This window comes from Chaetodon trifascialis, chromosome 10, assembly GCF_039877785.1.
Source record: "Chaetodon trifascialis isolate fChaTrf1 chromosome 10, fChaTrf1.hap1, whole genome shotgun sequence".
Classification (NCBI taxonomy): domain Eukaryota; kingdom Metazoa; phylum Chordata; class Actinopteri; order Chaetodontiformes; family Chaetodontidae; genus Chaetodon; species Chaetodon trifascialis.
In genome coordinates, this window is record NC_092065.1 from 20420254 (window position 1) to 20436965 (window position 16712).

The 16712-nt window shown below is 45.1% G+C and overlaps 1 protein-coding gene across 1 annotated transcript in view; it reads left to right on the forward strand.

Annotated features, from left to right (window-relative positions):
- zfpm1 (zinc finger protein, FOG family member 1) overlaps window positions 1-16477 on the forward strand; it is a 100043-nt gene extending 83566 nt beyond the window's left edge. Inside the window, exons 5-9 of the mRNA XM_070973097.1 lie at window positions 9332-9437; window positions 10115-10363; window positions 11477-11710; window positions 11871-12113; window positions 12332-16477. Coding sequence (XP_070829198.1) covers window positions 9332-9437; window positions 10115-10363; window positions 11477-11710; window positions 11871-12113; window positions 12332-14973 — 3474 coding nt within the window. The 3' untranslated portion in view covers window positions 14974-16477. The remainder of the gene's footprint in view (window positions 1-9331; window positions 9438-10114; window positions 10364-11476; window positions 11711-11870; window positions 12114-12331) is intronic.
- Window positions 16478-16712: the final 235 nt, after the last annotated feature.

A 16712-nucleotide genomic window follows, 5' to 3' on the forward strand; every position in this document is an offset into this window, starting at 1 on the left:
CTCACCACCAAAGAAAAAGAACATAGAAAACCCTGTTAAAGTGGTTTTAAGCCATAAGGCACCCAATGTTTTAATAACTAGCCTGATAGCAGTGATATTAAAGCATTTAAACCCTATTTTGTACAGAATTCTTCCCTTTAATTTTACAAGCTTTGCGTTGACAGTATAGTTTGTTATATTCTAAAGACTGGACCTGTTTTTTTGATTGAACAAACAGATGCATCAGTCTGAATGTCCGCCTGATGCCATGTATGTAAGCATGGAATGAATGAATGACTTGTTTTACATGTAATGACCATGAGACGGGCCTGTTCAGACCTTCACAGAGCAGTGTAAACCATATTAGACAATGTGAAACAGTATACACCATTGAGACGTAGATGTGCTAGATGTACCAGTAGTGATTTGCATATACAAACATACTTATTCCCCAGTGGTGGCAGTAAAACTGTGGCAGTTGACAGCTGTACAGAGAAGTCTTAATCTGTTGATCTGCAGGATAGGGTGGCGGTGGCGGTGGTGCTGAGGGGGGGGGCTCTGTATTTTTTTTGTCTATTTCCTCCTCTTTAATTGAAGTGTATATAGCACAAGGCGACGTGAGAGGGGGGGTTAGACATTGAGGTTAGTTCAGGGAAAGTTCTCTTCTTCCCATTGCCATCATCATCATCATCGTCATCCTCACCCATGTTTGACTCCCCAGAGAGAGAGAGGGCGAGTGAGCGAGGAGCCATTCTGATACTGAACGAGGGAATGGAGGAAGAAAATGAAGAAATGAAATCAGCCTGGCATCATTTGCATTCAAGTTTTATCAGCGTAGGAGGAGGGCGTTTTTGGGCCTGATAAGGAGAGGGCGTCGCAGGCTGCGCTGGAGGTGGGGGTGGGGGGTGGAGTGAGGTGTGTGTGTGTGTGTGTGTAGTATATGAATGTGTTATGTGAACTGACTTTGGCAAAAGAAGGTGGCCCTGGAGTTGTTGGTGTGTGTTTGCAGTAACACACATATGTGAATGTTACAGCAGCTACAGTGAGGACAAGGCATTGGGGGTGTGAATAGTGTGTGTGTGGTGGGGGTGTGGGAGCGGGGGGTTAATATCAGACCAAATAATTAGATTCGCTATCGTCTCGGCGGCAGCAGTGCGGGGATCAGGCAGATTAAAGCCGGGCTCGGGGCTGGTTAATATTCATGAGGGGACCGGGGTCCGGGCAAGGGGCTTAGACTGCAGCTCAAAGACTCTCCTCCGGCTGATGGGGCTTAAGGCAGTGCTCTCAACCAAGATGGAGCTCTGCTGGGGAGGCCTGACATCCCACTGATAGATGGAGGGCCGGGCGGATAGCAGCAGTAGTAGTAATAGTTAGAACGAGACAAGAAGAAGAGAAGCTGATGAGGTGCGGCAAGGTGTGCTGATGTTTGATGCACCTGCATCTGTGTGGATCTGTAGAGCTTTATTTGATCTTGTTTTTATGAAATGCTGGAAACCTGAGCTGAATTGTGAAGTCAGAAAATTACCATCCAATCATACCATCCCCCAACTCTCCCAGACAATGGCTACATGAAGTGCTCCTGAGCACATGAAGTAACATCCTTTATACAATCCTGTGTTCACAAAGTGGTGAACCTCGCTCCGTCCTTGCTTGTTGCCTTTCCAGGATGCCCCTTTCAAACCCAATCATGATACTGTCACCTGTTACCAATCAACCTGTTTACCTGTGGAATGTTCCAAACAGGTGTTTTTGGACCATTCCAGAACTTTCCCAGTCTTTAGTTGCTCTTGAACCAACTTGTTTGAAACATGTTGCAGCATCACATAATAAACATTTATTTACAAAAATCTATATAGTTGATGAGGTCAAACATTAAAACATGCTGTCCTTGTACTGTTTTTAGCTGACTATATGTCAAAAAATGATTAGCTAATTGTCACATTCTGCTTTTTTTATGCTGTACAGTGTCTTTTGGAATCAGGGTTGTATGTCAACTCTCAGCTTCTCATACACTGCGATGGACACTTTTCCATAGTGCCAACAAGTATCACATTTCAATACCGAGCCTTACTATGAGATAGAGGCTCCAATTTTGTTGCACTGCTGTCTGTAGGATGAAACTTTTTGCTCACAACCCAGTCAGTGAGGCCACAGCAGGCGTTTTCTAGCTGCCGTCGAAGGTAAAATGATCGGTTTTGTCATCACTGAGGGGGGCGTGGCCAGACAGTCCCAGCAGTCGACATGATTAATGCATGAAACAATGTGCCTTTGTTTTGGTTATCTTAATGTCTGGAGTTCATTCTCGTGTTTGTAGTATTCCCATTGCTTACATTTGAGAGAATTCACTGCGGTGTACTTCAACTCTTTGTGGGTCCAGACACGTTCCTCAGGTGACTGTTGGCCATTTGAGTCAGTGAGGTCGGCGTCAGACCAAGAGAAGTGAAAAGGGTTTTGATACCATCCGGTGGCCTCTCCATTCTCCTTAACTCACCCCTACATCTCTGGCATCTACATTCTCTACTGGCCTGGTTAATTACACGCACACACACACACACACACACACACACACACACACACACAAAGTGCGATCTGGCCCCGTGCCTCTCTGATTCTCATTATCTCATGAAGCTGTGTCGTGTGTGTATTTGTGGCTGTAAAGTGTGTAAAGTAGCATGTTTTCCTTGTTGCAGGTTGACGTTAATACTAGATAATCTATTATTGTAATTGGTGTTTGATTATCTGCTGATTTGGTTCTGCCAGTTAAATCCTCAACTTTTGCTTTGTCAAAGTGAAACCAGCAGCAAACGCGGCAGGACAAACTGATCAGTGTCTCCTTTAAGTCCAGTCATAGTGAGGACATGCTGATTGAGTGACAAGACTTCCCAGTGATCTCACAGCTTTCACACAGCCTGTATGTAGATGCATGTATATGCATGTTACTGTTGCTCCGGCAGTGTTTCCTGAATCTCAATGAATCAACAGGAGGGCCCCATAAATAAAAGCCTTTTCCTTCAGGCTTCCTGTCTTCACATCCTACCCTGAGCTGCATTTGGCTGGAGGGTCTCTTTGTACTTGATGTGAGTGGGCAGGCGATATGGGATTAGAACAGTTTCTGTAGTGAAATTCGATGTTAGAAATAGTTTAGAGGGTTACAGTTTGTTATTGTCTGGATGAAAACAGCAGCCACGTTTCACTGGAAGGATTTCTCTGGTCAGACATCAGATATGAAAATAAAGGGAAATTACATGTGACGCTTTACAACATCTATGACGTTACATAACTATGGATCAATAACTCCCTCAGATTAGCCCAGATAAGCTGCGTATTTTGTTTCTTTTGTCCTAGAGGACAGTAAAAGTCAGACCATTAATAAAAACGTGTTGACGTAGCTGTGGTCAGAGAGGAAACTCCATCAGGGAGAAGTGGTGACTTTTAATAAAAGTGTTATTTATTCTCAAATTAAAAAAGATGGGAGAGTATCGCACTCACAATGAGTCATAAGTAATTACTTAATATTTTAGATCTTTGAAGGAGCCTGTGTGTGAGTGTTTCTCATTTTCTCTTGCTTTGTACTGTGTGTGTGTCTGTGTGTGTGTGTCTGCGTGTGTTTTCCACTTGCGCGCTACTGAGCTCTCCCCATTGCCCTATCATGGTGAATTCCAAAGCTGTGGCCGTGATGAATTAGTCTGAAACAAATTAGCAGTACTTACAGCTCAGACGGCTCCAGCATTGGGTTACAAATTAAAACAAAAGCAGCCGTATCTCCACATCAGCGCTAGTTCCCCATGAAATCCAATACGCTCTGCCTCAATCTTCAACGTACAACAGACTGAGAGGCTTCCTTCCTTCTGTCCTTCGCTTCTCTCTTCTCACTGTCTTCCCAGGCCCGCAAACAACGTTCATCTTCAGGTACTTTTAGATTTAAAGCGTGGGCTGTCTGCCTGATCATGCTGTACGCTATTGAAGTAAAGGTTGTCACCCCAGGTAAACACGCACTTTGTGGAGTGATGTGATGTAGATTAGTGATATACCGTAACGTATGGATCAATGCAGCCTTTTTTCTTGGATATACAATAGTGGTCTTGTGGTTTTTGGCCCCATGTGTGTGTGGGATTTTTTTTGTTATTTAGCAAAATATCTCAAAGGCTATTAACTGATTTTTATGAAATTTTCTGGGCCAGATGAGTACCACACGAATGATTTTGCATGGATTCGCAACACCTCGTCTCTCCTTTTTTTTTTTTTTTTTTTGAGCTGTGAGCAGTTTTTTTTTTTTTTTTTAATTGCGTCATTTTAATCTATTTGTTTTTGGACACTGCCATTAATTTCCATTCAAATCATTCAGGAAAAAAATCAATAATGCAGTAGAAGTAGTCGAAGACATCCAGGTTGTAAATTGTCAAAAAGGTTTCTTAACATCACTGGACCATTAAACAACAACAATCAATCAACAAGATGTTTCAGCATTCATCCAAACACCAGCATCATTTATAAAAAGTGACAGGAAGTAACCCTGGCAAGAAATACACGCAATGACGTCACATGATCAGCACATGACATGAGATGTGAGAGTCACGTGACTGCTGAAATGTCACTGAATGTCACCATGATCATCAGGTATGTATCCAAGACAAGAGAAGACAGCTGGTTTGAAAGAGGTGTCAAGGAGGCCATCTCTGTCAAAGTGGAGCAGCCCTCTCTAAACACAGGAGGGGGGGTTTAGACACCACCTGTCCCCACCTTACAATGCTGTGACAGAAACTGCACCTCCCTGCTTTATGGATGAAGCAGCTTGCTCCACCTGACAAGGGGGGGGAGGGGCTCAACCGTAACCTGCTGGGAACGCCGTCTCTGGCAAGCACGCTTCAGTGACATTTGTGACTTTTGCGTCTCAGGTCAGGTGCTGATCATGTGACTTCTTTGTGTGTATACTTCTTTTTAATAGTCCAGTGATTTTAGTAAAGCTTCTACAGAAGCGAATGGGAAATCAACAGCTGCCTGGAAATATTCATAGACACATATACATCCAAAAATCTAAAACAGTACTACACTGCTTGTGCCGATGCACAATTTCAAAACATTTTCTTCATAAAATGAATGTAGGAGATTGTATGTATTCTCTGTGTGTATTGTCGTTCTCTAATGAAGGGCGTTTAGGGAAGAATTGACTGGGAGGGGAACCAGGTTTTTGGCCTTTTATCACAGATGGAAAGAATAGAGGTCAGATACATGTGCAATGAGAATACTCATCAGTCTGGTTAATCATTTTTTGGCCAAATGCATGAAATGTGCCAGTTTGTATGAAAGAAGCTTCCTGCTCTGAGTTCACACTGGCTTTCCATATCACCATACTGATAGATAGGTTCATTTTCACACTGTTCTGCTGTCTTTCAATGCAGAACTATTGATGACACAACAGAAAAATAACCACTGTTACTGGGAATCACTGGAAATTAGGTTTTGAAGACAATTTTTTTTTTAATTTTTAAAAGATTTTTACAAGGCTCCCATTGGTGATACCATTTCTAGAATATTTAAAACATATTTTGAACATGCAGAAGTGATAGACTGTAACAGCGGGGCCACAGCAAGGTTCTTGGTATTAAAGCTTACTTTTGAGAGTGACGGAAAAAAACACCAAACAAGCAGAATAAACCATTGCGTCGACTTTGACCTTTATCGACAGTAACTGCTCCGTCAGTCTTGAGGTCTCTCAGGTCCAGTGCTGAGGGAATGCTGCCTCCTGGTGGACAATTAACAAAACTACACCAAAGACTAACTGAACAATGCTGTGCTGCCGTCACGCAGTGAGTTTGATAGAGAAGAGATTTAGTCAGTTGAAGGAGTTGTATGTATTTGTTATGGAAAGGAAAAACGAAATAGTTCAGGTGTTCAGAAGTTAGAACAGAAGCACAAACATACAGTACGGTAACTGTCCATGTAGTGCTTAAATAGATGTCTTCTTCACAGCCATTGCTGTTAAAAGTTGGTAATCTGCAGGCAGGTGGAACCTCTACTCCAGTGGCGTTGGCCTTTATAGTGCTGTCTGTTTAAAATAATGAACTGTCTCCTGTGTGCTGACAGAATGTGAATTCAGCATGAGCTTACATACAGTACACATTTCCCTGCAGCCCAGACAAATCACACCAGTTTACTGAGTAACTGCCAAAAAAAGTTTAAAAAAAAATGTGTGTGTGTGCATGCGTGCGCGTGTGTGCATGCATGTGTCCTGGGAGTGATTGTCAGAGGGAATGCATCTGGTGACTCACATGAACAAAGAGAAGATTGTACTAAGGATGCACAGGTGTGTGTGTGTGTGTGTGTGTGTGTGTGTGTGTGTGTGTGTGTGTGTGTGTGTGTGTGTGTGTGTACTCGGGCTCTCTCATACCTCCACACGCACAGACACTGGATGTTGAATCTCCACTCTTTGTCCAGTGTATCCACTGTGGATCTTATTATGGCAGGCGACTGAATAGCAGCCTGTCGACCTCATCAGATCTTCTTTCTCTTCCTTTCCTTCTCTCACTCTCTCCTGGGGCCTCTTCTCCTCTTCTTTTATTCTTCTTCTCCTCTTTTCTTCTCTCTCCTCCTTTATTTTCCATGCAGCTTTGTTCAGCCCGTGCTCCGCTCATTTCCTCATTTCCTTCTTGGGTTGTAATCATCCTCCGCTCGCTGGCGCTCTTTTTATAAATGGCTGTTTACCAGTGGCCACACACTGGACAGTACCGTGTAACTGTGTATTCCCAATTGACAGCAATTAGTGCTTTTTTTTTGTGATTATCTCATGGTCTGCATACTATAAAGCAGCTCGGTTAGAGAAGAGAATGAACACTTGAAAGTGACAATGGCATTATTTTAAGAGCATCTCCCTTGTTTGATTTGTTTCCTTATGTTGTAGAGGTAAGATCTTAAGCCCGAGCCCGAGCCCGAGCCCGAGCCCGAGCCCGAGCCCGAGCCCGAGCCCGAGCCCGAGCCCGAGCCGGGCCGGGTCGGGCCCAAAATGTCAATTATTAACTGTGGGTCGGGTCGGGCCGGGCTTCTCTCTTGCTAATTTTTTTTAATGAATATATATTTATTTGAGGGGCTGCACGGTGGCGCAGCAGGTAGTGCGTGTGCCTCACAGCACGAAGGTTGCCGGTTCGATCCCCGGGTCAGACGGGGCCTTTCTGTGTGAAGTTTGCATGTTCTTCCCGTGCATGCGTGGGTTCTCTCCGGGTACTCCGGCTTCCTCCCACAGACCAAAAACATGCTCACTAGGTTAATTGATGACTCTAAATTGTCCGTAGGTGTGAGTGTGAGTGTGAATGGTTGTTTGTCCTTGCATGTGGCCCTGCAATCGGCTGGCGACCGGCTCAGGGTGTACCCCGCCTCTCGCCCATTGTAGCTGGGATAGGCTCCAGCCCCCCGCAACCCCGAAAGGGATAGGCGGTATAGATAATGGATGGATGGATGGATATATTTATTTGAAGTCTGTAATAACCAAATACACGGCTCGGGACACGCGCGCGCTTTACGCAGCGCTCAATGCCAGATGTTCAAGAGGACGAGACCCGAGACTGAACTCCCGCACAATACGCACTTTACACCGAGATGACCGCCCTGGACCACCTACCTCAGCAGGTCTGACTTCTGCAAACAGCAGCTGGTCCAGAAACATGTATGAATGGATTCATCCGTGCGCGCAGTCTCCAGCGGAGGATTTTTAAAGTCTGTTTGTTTCCGCCTTTGGTAACGAAGACTATAGTGAACCTGCTGCGCTCTGGAGGCTTTACCCCGTGTATCTCAGATGCCCTTCCTTGTGATCTACAATGAAGCCCAGAGATCTGCTCCTGCTGCTGTTCCTCTCCTTGTCAGAGAGGCGCGTCCATGTGAGCACAATATCACACACAGAAATATCTTTAACAAACTTTTCCAGCGTTATTTCATTGTGTAAATGCATTTATAATGATCATAAAAATATGTAGATTATTTTAACATTAAGAAAACTTGCGATATAAAATTTCGGGTTTGTTTCGGGCTCGGGCCTGCAAATCAAGTTAATTGATCGGGCTCGGGCCGGGTCGGGCTTTAATTCCCGCGGGCCTGGGTCGGGTTGGGCTGGATTTTTTAGGGCCGATCTTACCTCTATTATGTTGGGGATAAAGGGAGCCATGAGACAAACATGTGAACCTATTGGATGACACTTAAGGAGACAGTGAATAAAGGTTTTTATGGAAGTGTTTAATGGTCCAGCTGGTTATCACTACTGCTGTATGCAGAGCTTTGACAACCTGCCAGCACTATGAAAAGTTATTTGAATATCAACCGTTTTGTGTCATCAGGTTAGACTTTTGTCTTTTTGGCCACTGTGATCATTTTCAAGAGAATGCCCGATATGATGCAGTGCATATTGTCATTTGTTCATGGCTTATTTGTTCAAAATTAGGCATGGGCAAGTATTTTTCAGTGCACACAAAATAAAAAATATTAAAAAAGGTTCACAATTTTTTTTCTGATGGACACACAAGTTTTACTTGTTTCAAATAAATAAAGAAAAAATGAAAAATTAATTTTTCATCAAAAACATCTGGATTAACATACAAACAATTTACAAACTGCTGTGTGTGTGTGTGTGTGTGTGAACTTCACTTTATTTATGTCTTGCTTTCTTGAGACTCCCCTGACGAGGCTTGATTCACAAATGCTTTTTTTTTTTCAACAGGGGATTATCTGTAGCCAATCAGATGCCTCCTGGTATGATTTACTGTAATCACATAGCATTAGTCTGCAATTATCAATTAGAACACAAACAGTGAGTGAATGTCAAACAGCCGCCTGGTGTCTGGTAGCTGCTCGCCACAGGTGAGTGATCACTCTCCTGCCGTGCATGATTGAGTTGTGAAGGTTTAATCATGCATAACAGGAGAGGTATCACTTAGCAACTACCAGACTACATGTTTTGTGTGCATTCAAACATATTCATGTGGAGAGAGTTATTTATATAGAAATCCTGAAATACCTTTTCCAGTGCTTGTGTGAGCATTCATTAATATTGACACTGATGTGTATTTAAAGGGTTGTTCTGTTTAACATCACAAACAGCGAAAATGGCCTCAGTTTGTCAGAGCTGCTCTTCAAACACAACCCAAAGACTTTTTACAATGTACATTTATGATATTTTTGCTTTAAAAAATTGATTATTAGTTGATTCATTGACAATAAACGTAAGTTATTACTTAATTTTTCTGTACACATTAGTATGAGGAAACACCCTCTGCTTATATATACTATATAATTCATCAGTGATGAGTCTGACCAATGAAAAGTCTTGTTCATTCCTCATTTTTGCCTTTCTTTGTGTGTTTGTGTGCAGAACTCGTCACTACACACTGTAGTGTGTGAAGATCCAGACTGTTGGATTGGCCTGCTCCCTCTGGCCTCTGACGCCTCAGCCGCCAACTGTACCATCTACAGCCAAGGTGGGTTTTTCTGTCTGACCACAGAAAACACCTCTGGAGTCATGTCCATGAATGGCTCTTTATGATGCACGGTATGTTCTTGTGACGCAGTCACAGTGTGTGCTGACTGCCTACAATGCCCAGAGGTAGAGGCTAGTATATTAATAGGTCATAATTGACAATATGTTAAAACACAGTTATAATAACATGAAGTATGTCTTAAGTAAACTAGAATTGTCAACGAATACTGTACATTAATGAGCACATAAAATGTTCTTATAACTGCATTATATTGTGTTTTAATCCATTTAGAATACTGAACTGGGGGTTTAAAGTAAAATGTCATTCTGACAGTCATAGCAAGAGAAGCACAGGTGTAATTAATCACTAATGATAGCTTCATTCCATTCAGGTGTGCCAGTTTCAGGGCTTTTATTGTGGACTTAATGGGACACTTGAATGTATCGGAGCCATCATCAGTGATATTAGTTCCACCTTTGTGATTCGTCCTATGTCAAGTCTCTCAGCAGCCACCACCCCAAAATAGATGCTATTCAGTAACTGGTATGAAAAAGAAAAGCTGGTTGTCACCATATCTTACTAAACTAGGAATGACCGTTTTATTGTTCCTAGACAAATTAAAAAGTTCTGCATCCCTTATCAGTTTCCAATCGTGACATGAGCCTGTGTGTTTTCAGGTGAGGAGTTGTTCTGTAAAGTGACCAGAGAGCTTGCAGCTGGTGAAAAGCTCTTGGCCTCTCTGTCACCTCCTTCGGGCTCCTCCTCCTCCCCATTGGCCCAGCTCTCTCCTCCACTCAGCCTCGTCGCCCAGAAGCAACCTGTGGTGCAGGAGGAGCCGCTGTACCCAGCAGCGCTGCATTCAGACATCCAGCTCCTCCCACAGCAAGCTGGCATGGCCGCCATCTTGGCCACTGCCGTTGTCAACAGTGAGTATTGTATTTCAGGCATGAAACTTTTGTTTTTTTTTATTTTGTTAGCAGTGTGGCCACTTTTTAGAGTATATATTATTTGTAGTATATAGGAAGGTTCTGATCTGCGTGAGCAAGTTATTGATTAGGATGGATCGAAATTTAAATAATCTGTATCAAAGATGCCCTGCAATCGACTGGCAACTGGTTCAGGGTGTACCCCGCCTTCCGCCCAATGACACCTGGGATAGGCTCCAGCCCCCCCCACAACCCCGAAAGGGATGGTTGGGTATAGATGATGGATGGATGGATGGATGGATGGATGGATGGATGGATGGATCAAAGATACTACAATTCCTTAAGAATATACATTGAAAATGTTAAAAGGTCAAAACAGATTCTCCCTCTAATCATTTATACTGTAAGTTTTTTGTCTTGTCAGCTTTTACAGCTTTCATCCCGGCATTGTTATTCTGATTACAGCAATATACTGCAAGCTGGTGCCTGCAGGCCGTTTTAATGTGCTGTAACTTACCAGCAGTCTTAAAGTTGTAATGTCCTCAATGGCCACAAGATGACACTGCAGCTCTTTAACAGCCAGCACCAGCTGCAGAGTATTTTGTCTCCTGTCACTTGTACAGCTTAAAGTTTCCTGTTGGCCATGTGCTGTGCTGATGTCTGGGGCTGATGCCCAAACACACACACAAACACATTACATTTGCCTAGACCACTGATAATCATCCTAGATGATCACATATTCCTAGATCTGGTAAGACTGCAGCAAATAATTGGATGTTGTCAAAAATAACCCAAACAATAAGATGTGTGATAGTTATTCAGAATCATTACCTCTTTGCTGTTCCCTTGGATACGCAGAGGAGTGGAATGTGTGTGAGGGTGTGTGTATGTGTGGCGACCATGAGTGCTTGCTCAGTCTGTTCGAGCTATAGATTGAATTCTGTAAAATGGTTTCTGTGATATACGCGGATATTTTAAATATATCTGCATACAATCAATGAGGATACAGATAAAGGTTTTTAGATTAGCACTTTCGCCGTGTTGTACAACCCATACTGATTTGTTGTGTTTCTGTTTAGTCAACTAATTGTAAATTTGTGTTCTGGCTATCAGAGGACATTTTCCCATGCAAGGACTGTGGGATCTGGTATCGCAGTGAAAGGAACCTGCAGGCACACCTTATGTACTACTGCGCAAGCCGTCAGAAGCAGCCGGCCGCAGCCTCATCCCCGCCAGAAGAAAAACCCAAGGAGTCCTACCCCAATGAACGCATCTGCCCCTTCCCACAGTGCAACAAGAGCTGCCCGAGTGCCAGCTCACTGGAGATCCACATGCGCACACACAGTGGTGAGAGCAAGTTTTATATGTATGCCAAGCAGACTAAGGGCCAACCTTGAGCCTTAAATTGTTTATACTTGAGCAGTGTGCTTTCATTGACCATTCATCTAATAGATGAGCTCATTATTTGTCCTTTGGACTTATTGTCTCTCTCTCTGTCCTTCCACAGGTGAACGTCCATTTGTCTGTCTCATCTGTCTGTCAGCCTTCACCACGAAAGCAAACTGTGAGCGCCACCTTAAAGTCCACACAGACACGCTGAACGGGGTGTGTCATGGCTGTGGCTTTGTCTCCACCACGAGGGACATCCTCTACAGTCATCTGGTCACCAGCCACATGGTTTGCCAGCCTGGATCTCGTAGTGAGGTCTACTCCCCAGGTCCAGGCCTTCCCAAGCTGCCCCTTTCCACTGGTAGGTCATACATTCCTACAAGTGATTTTCAACATCAGAGTTGTTATTGCTTGGTGTGCCGTGTGAAGGTACAGACAATGTTGTAATATGCCGGTCTGACTGTTATTCAAGTCAAGATTCCCATTTTTATAATAGCGTTATTCAGAATTTTTGCAATTCAAAATCCATTCATATGTAAGCTGCTGTTATAGTTCTCTAATCTTGGCTCTCTTCATCAGGTCTCAGTCCAGGAGACTCTGGTGTGGTACTGAAGTGTCAAGTGTGTGGCCACAACTCTGACTCCCCTGCCCAACTTCAGCAGCATGTACGAACCCACCTAGAGGTCAGGGTCCCAGCCGAAAGGAGCCCCACTCCTCGCCAAAGTACTCCATCGTCAGTTGACCACCCCCAGCTCCAGCTGTCTCCCCAGGAGAGGGAGCCCCTAGCTTGTGTCCCTAAGCCGGACTCATCCAGTCCGGGCGCGAACGGTAGCTCAGCCACGCCTCGAGACTACAGTCCTACAGATACCCCAACCACTGACCTAAAGATCAAAGAGGAGCCTCATTCAGATACTGAGACAGAAGAGCAGCAAATGGATATTAAGGAGGATGGAGAGGAGGAGGATGTTGGTGGAGAGGAAGAGAATCAAGAAGCAAGAAGGAAGACAAAGGAGGGGGAAACTGCCACCTCCTCCTGTCAGTCATCCAACTCTCCAAAGAGTCCAGCCACCACAACTGTGAAGGCAGAACCAACTAGTCCCACCCCTGGTTCTAGCCCCGCCCATGTGGGAGGTACAGGGTCAGTTCTTCCAGGAGGAGCAATTTTCTTGCCTCAGTACATGTTTAACCCTGAGGCAGCCATTTTGCCTCAAGCCTCAGAGATACTGGCTAAAATGTCAGAAATGGTCCACAGCCGTCTGAAACAGGGCCAGACTGTTCCTCAGAACAACCCTGCGGCCTTTTTCCCCTCTGGACCGACTGCACCTACAGCCACAGCCACTCCGCCTCACAAAGGAGCCACCTGCTTTGAGTGTGATATCACCTTCAACAACATTAACAACTTCTATGCACATAAGAGGCTGTACTGCTCCAGCAGGCACCACGGAGAAGGTGCAACCTCAGCTTCAGGCCCTGGATCAACAAGGGATGCAGCCCCAGTCACGGTGCCTTCTAGTGGCGCACATGGCTCGACTGCATCTCCTCAGAGTGGAGCAGTAAGTAGAGCAGCCTCTGCCTCTCCCACTGACTCTGACCCTCCTGCAGGGAGTGGAGCCACAGAGCCTAGACGGGTTGTGGAAGTGAAGACTGAAACTCCTGTTGGGAGAGAGGGAATATCATCTTCTTCTGAAGGAGAAGGTGGAGGTGTTGGAGGAGGAGCTGGAGGAGGAAGAGCAAGCGAAGGCAGCCAGAGTCCTGCTAGTGGTTCTGCAGAGGACCTAGAGGACGATCCTAACAGAACCTTCTGTGAGGCCTGCAACATCCGTTTCAGCCGTCATGATAACTATACTGTTCACAAGCGCTTCTACTGTGCATCCCGCCATGACCCATCCAACCAACGATCCGTACATATGACCAAGGCAACCACCACAGCAGCCTTCCTTCCCCAGCCCATCCGCACGCGCAAGAGGAAGAAGATGTATGAGATTCACATGGCCAGAACCGAAGCCTTGGCTAATGCTGCAGCTGCCGCCGCTGCCGCCAGTGCTGCTGCCTCCGCCCCATCGCCCTCCATTCTGGGCTTGGCCGTGAAGCAAGAAGTTTCTCCCAGTGGAGCAGGCAGCTCCAGCCCCGAAGGAGATGGCCCAATTGACCTGAGCAAGAGGCCCCGTCTGAGAGAGGTTCCGCGGCACAGCAGTAGCAGTATTCTCCCTGCGCTGCCTCTTAGTGACTACCACAAGTGCACCGCCTGCAGTATCAGCTTCAATAGTATTGAGAACTACCTGGCTCATAAAACATATTATTGTCCTGCCACCACCCTACAGCCCCACACCTTGGAGCAGCTTCACAGGCTCAAGAGATCAGCTTCTACCTCTCCCAAAAGCAGGCCTCAGCAAGAGCGCCCAGATCTTCAGCACCCTATGGAGGCCAAAGCTCTCCCTGCCGAGTGGGTTGCCCAGGCTCAAGGCACATCACCCAGTCGTCACCCCTCTGCCTTACCTGCCTCCAACACCACATCTCCGCCCCATACAACCACCACACTTGCAGCCACCCCGGGAGCTGGAGCCAAAGGTGTAAGTGTCGGTTCCCCACAGGTGATCTGCCCATACTGCCCTAATAGGCTCATCACCTGTGACCTGATGGAGCACTTCAAGACTACCCACGGCCTGGTTGTAACCATTCAGCCACCCCAGGAGGCCCTGCCCCAGCCGGGCAGTGCTGTGAGCCGCAGTCCCAGCCTTAGTCCCAGGGATGGAGCTACCGCAACCACCTCCATCACCCCAACCAGCCAGCCCAGACTGGTCTCCCGAGTGCACCGAGACAGCATCAATGGACAGGCAAGGAGCGGTACAGCTTCTCCTGCCTCCCCACTGGTTAATGGCAGCCCTTCAGCTGGGGAAGGATCACCGTCGGCCGGCTCACCTCTGCCTGTGTCTCCCCCAAGGGCTCCCTCTCTGACTTTGTCACCTGTGCCTGAGATCCCAAGGGAGACGGTGGGGTCATCCCACCTTCCAAACAAGGCTGCCCCAACCGTGGCCTCCCATCCTGTTCCAACACCCCAGCCTACCCCCATGCCTGGCCCTAAAACCACAGTGATCTCCCCTGTCCAGAACGGTAACTCCCGCTTCTGTCGGCTGTGCAACATCAAGTTCAGCAGCCTCTCCACATTCATAGCTCATAAGAAATACTACTGCTCTTCCCACAGTGCCGAACATGTCAAGTGAGCCAAGTAATTCGCTTTTTCCTCTTCCTCTTCCCCTTCCTTTATCTTTCTGAGTGAAGGCTTTCCTTCCCTAAGTTCCAAGAAGCTCAGATGTCCCTCCTCCTCTGCCAGTCCTCCCACATCGGTGCCAAATGGCACTCAGCTGGCATGACCATGAATGACAATGAATGACTGTTACTCACCTGGCGGGGCCTGATGTCCAGCTGCTCCAGAGCAGAATTTGCAGGTGGTGTTACTAATATATGAACTGATATTCCTCCTCCTATGGGTCAAAGTTTGTAGTACACTAAGAGCTGAGACAGATGCTACCTGCACATACTGGTGTCCCCACGTCCCCTAGATCACTCTCTGTCTTAGTACCCTAGTCCCTAATTAAACATCTACCACTTCCAGGCCTCACAGTATGTTGCATTATGGGACGTTAAAAAGATCGATGTCAACAACCTCTTTTCTGTCTCTCTGTTGAACTGAGTTCATAATGGCAGTAATTCGATTCTGACTGTTGGAGGCATTTCTGACTGATGATGATTCAGTAATGATGATGCTGATTGTGATGAATCTCCAGTCTTTTCCTGAGCTCTTAATGTTCCAGACCTAAACGGAAGAATCATTTATGTTGTGTGGAAAGGACTTGATCATTGTTAATGTTTTTATTATCTGTGCATAGTGTATGATGTCTGAAAAAAAGAATTCTATAATGCTTTTGGTTTCAACACTGGCTCTCTTTTGCTTACTAGAGAAGCGAAAGCGTTTTTAGCTGAAAAAGACATATGCGGTATCACGATGTTACCAATTACTGAAGGATAATATTTCAAAATGGACAGTTCTTTTCTTTCATACACACAATTTTTTATTTTCTCTTTCAAATGCAAGGGAGAAAAAAATGTGAAATATTTATCTTCTATCTTTTAGTCCTCACTGATTTCATGTCAACAGAAAACTACCTACCTGGTGTCTGAGAGTATTTGTATTTTTTATTTGTATATTTTTCATACTGTTGGAAGGAACTATTTGGATCTGGGTGTGTTGAAGTGTATTTTCTAAGTGTACATATGTAATATCTTCTCACAGTAATCACTGGGATCACACTGAACTTTATTATCACGTTAGCATTTGATGTTCTGTTTATGTAGTCTTTAATTGATGGTGAGGTCTGAAAACCAGGGCTGTGTTTATTTTTATCCCCTCTTGTACCTTCCTGATCAGCAACACGATTAGATCAGAACCGCTTCCTCACTTACAAAAAAGAAAGGTGAAGAGAGCACTTCTGATATGGTTGTGCTTATGCTTTGGTGAGAATGATGCAGTCTCCCAGATTTTAAGGTATACAATACTAAATTTTCAATCAGAAGTCAATCTTTAGTCACTGGCCTCCATACCATGCAAAGTTCAACCTTTAAGGATACACAGCTTCACATTCTTTGGTTCAAACTGCCATTTCAGACTTAGACTGAGGGATACACAAAACACGTCAAGGCTTTGGTGTCTAATACACATCTTGTAAGATGTTTTTTTCTTTTTAATGACTGCGTTTCTGTCCGGCAATGAAGGCATAGCAGGAAATAGTCACATCTTGTACCACCTCACACAGTAGAGTAAGCAGTATTGTGAATCATGGTGCATGTGAGGCTGTGCTCTTCTTCTCTCACTTTATTGCTCCGTCACGCATGCACACATACTCACAGACACAGTTTACACCACAAGTTCCCTTGCTGCTCTTGCAGATGCAATACAGTGTTC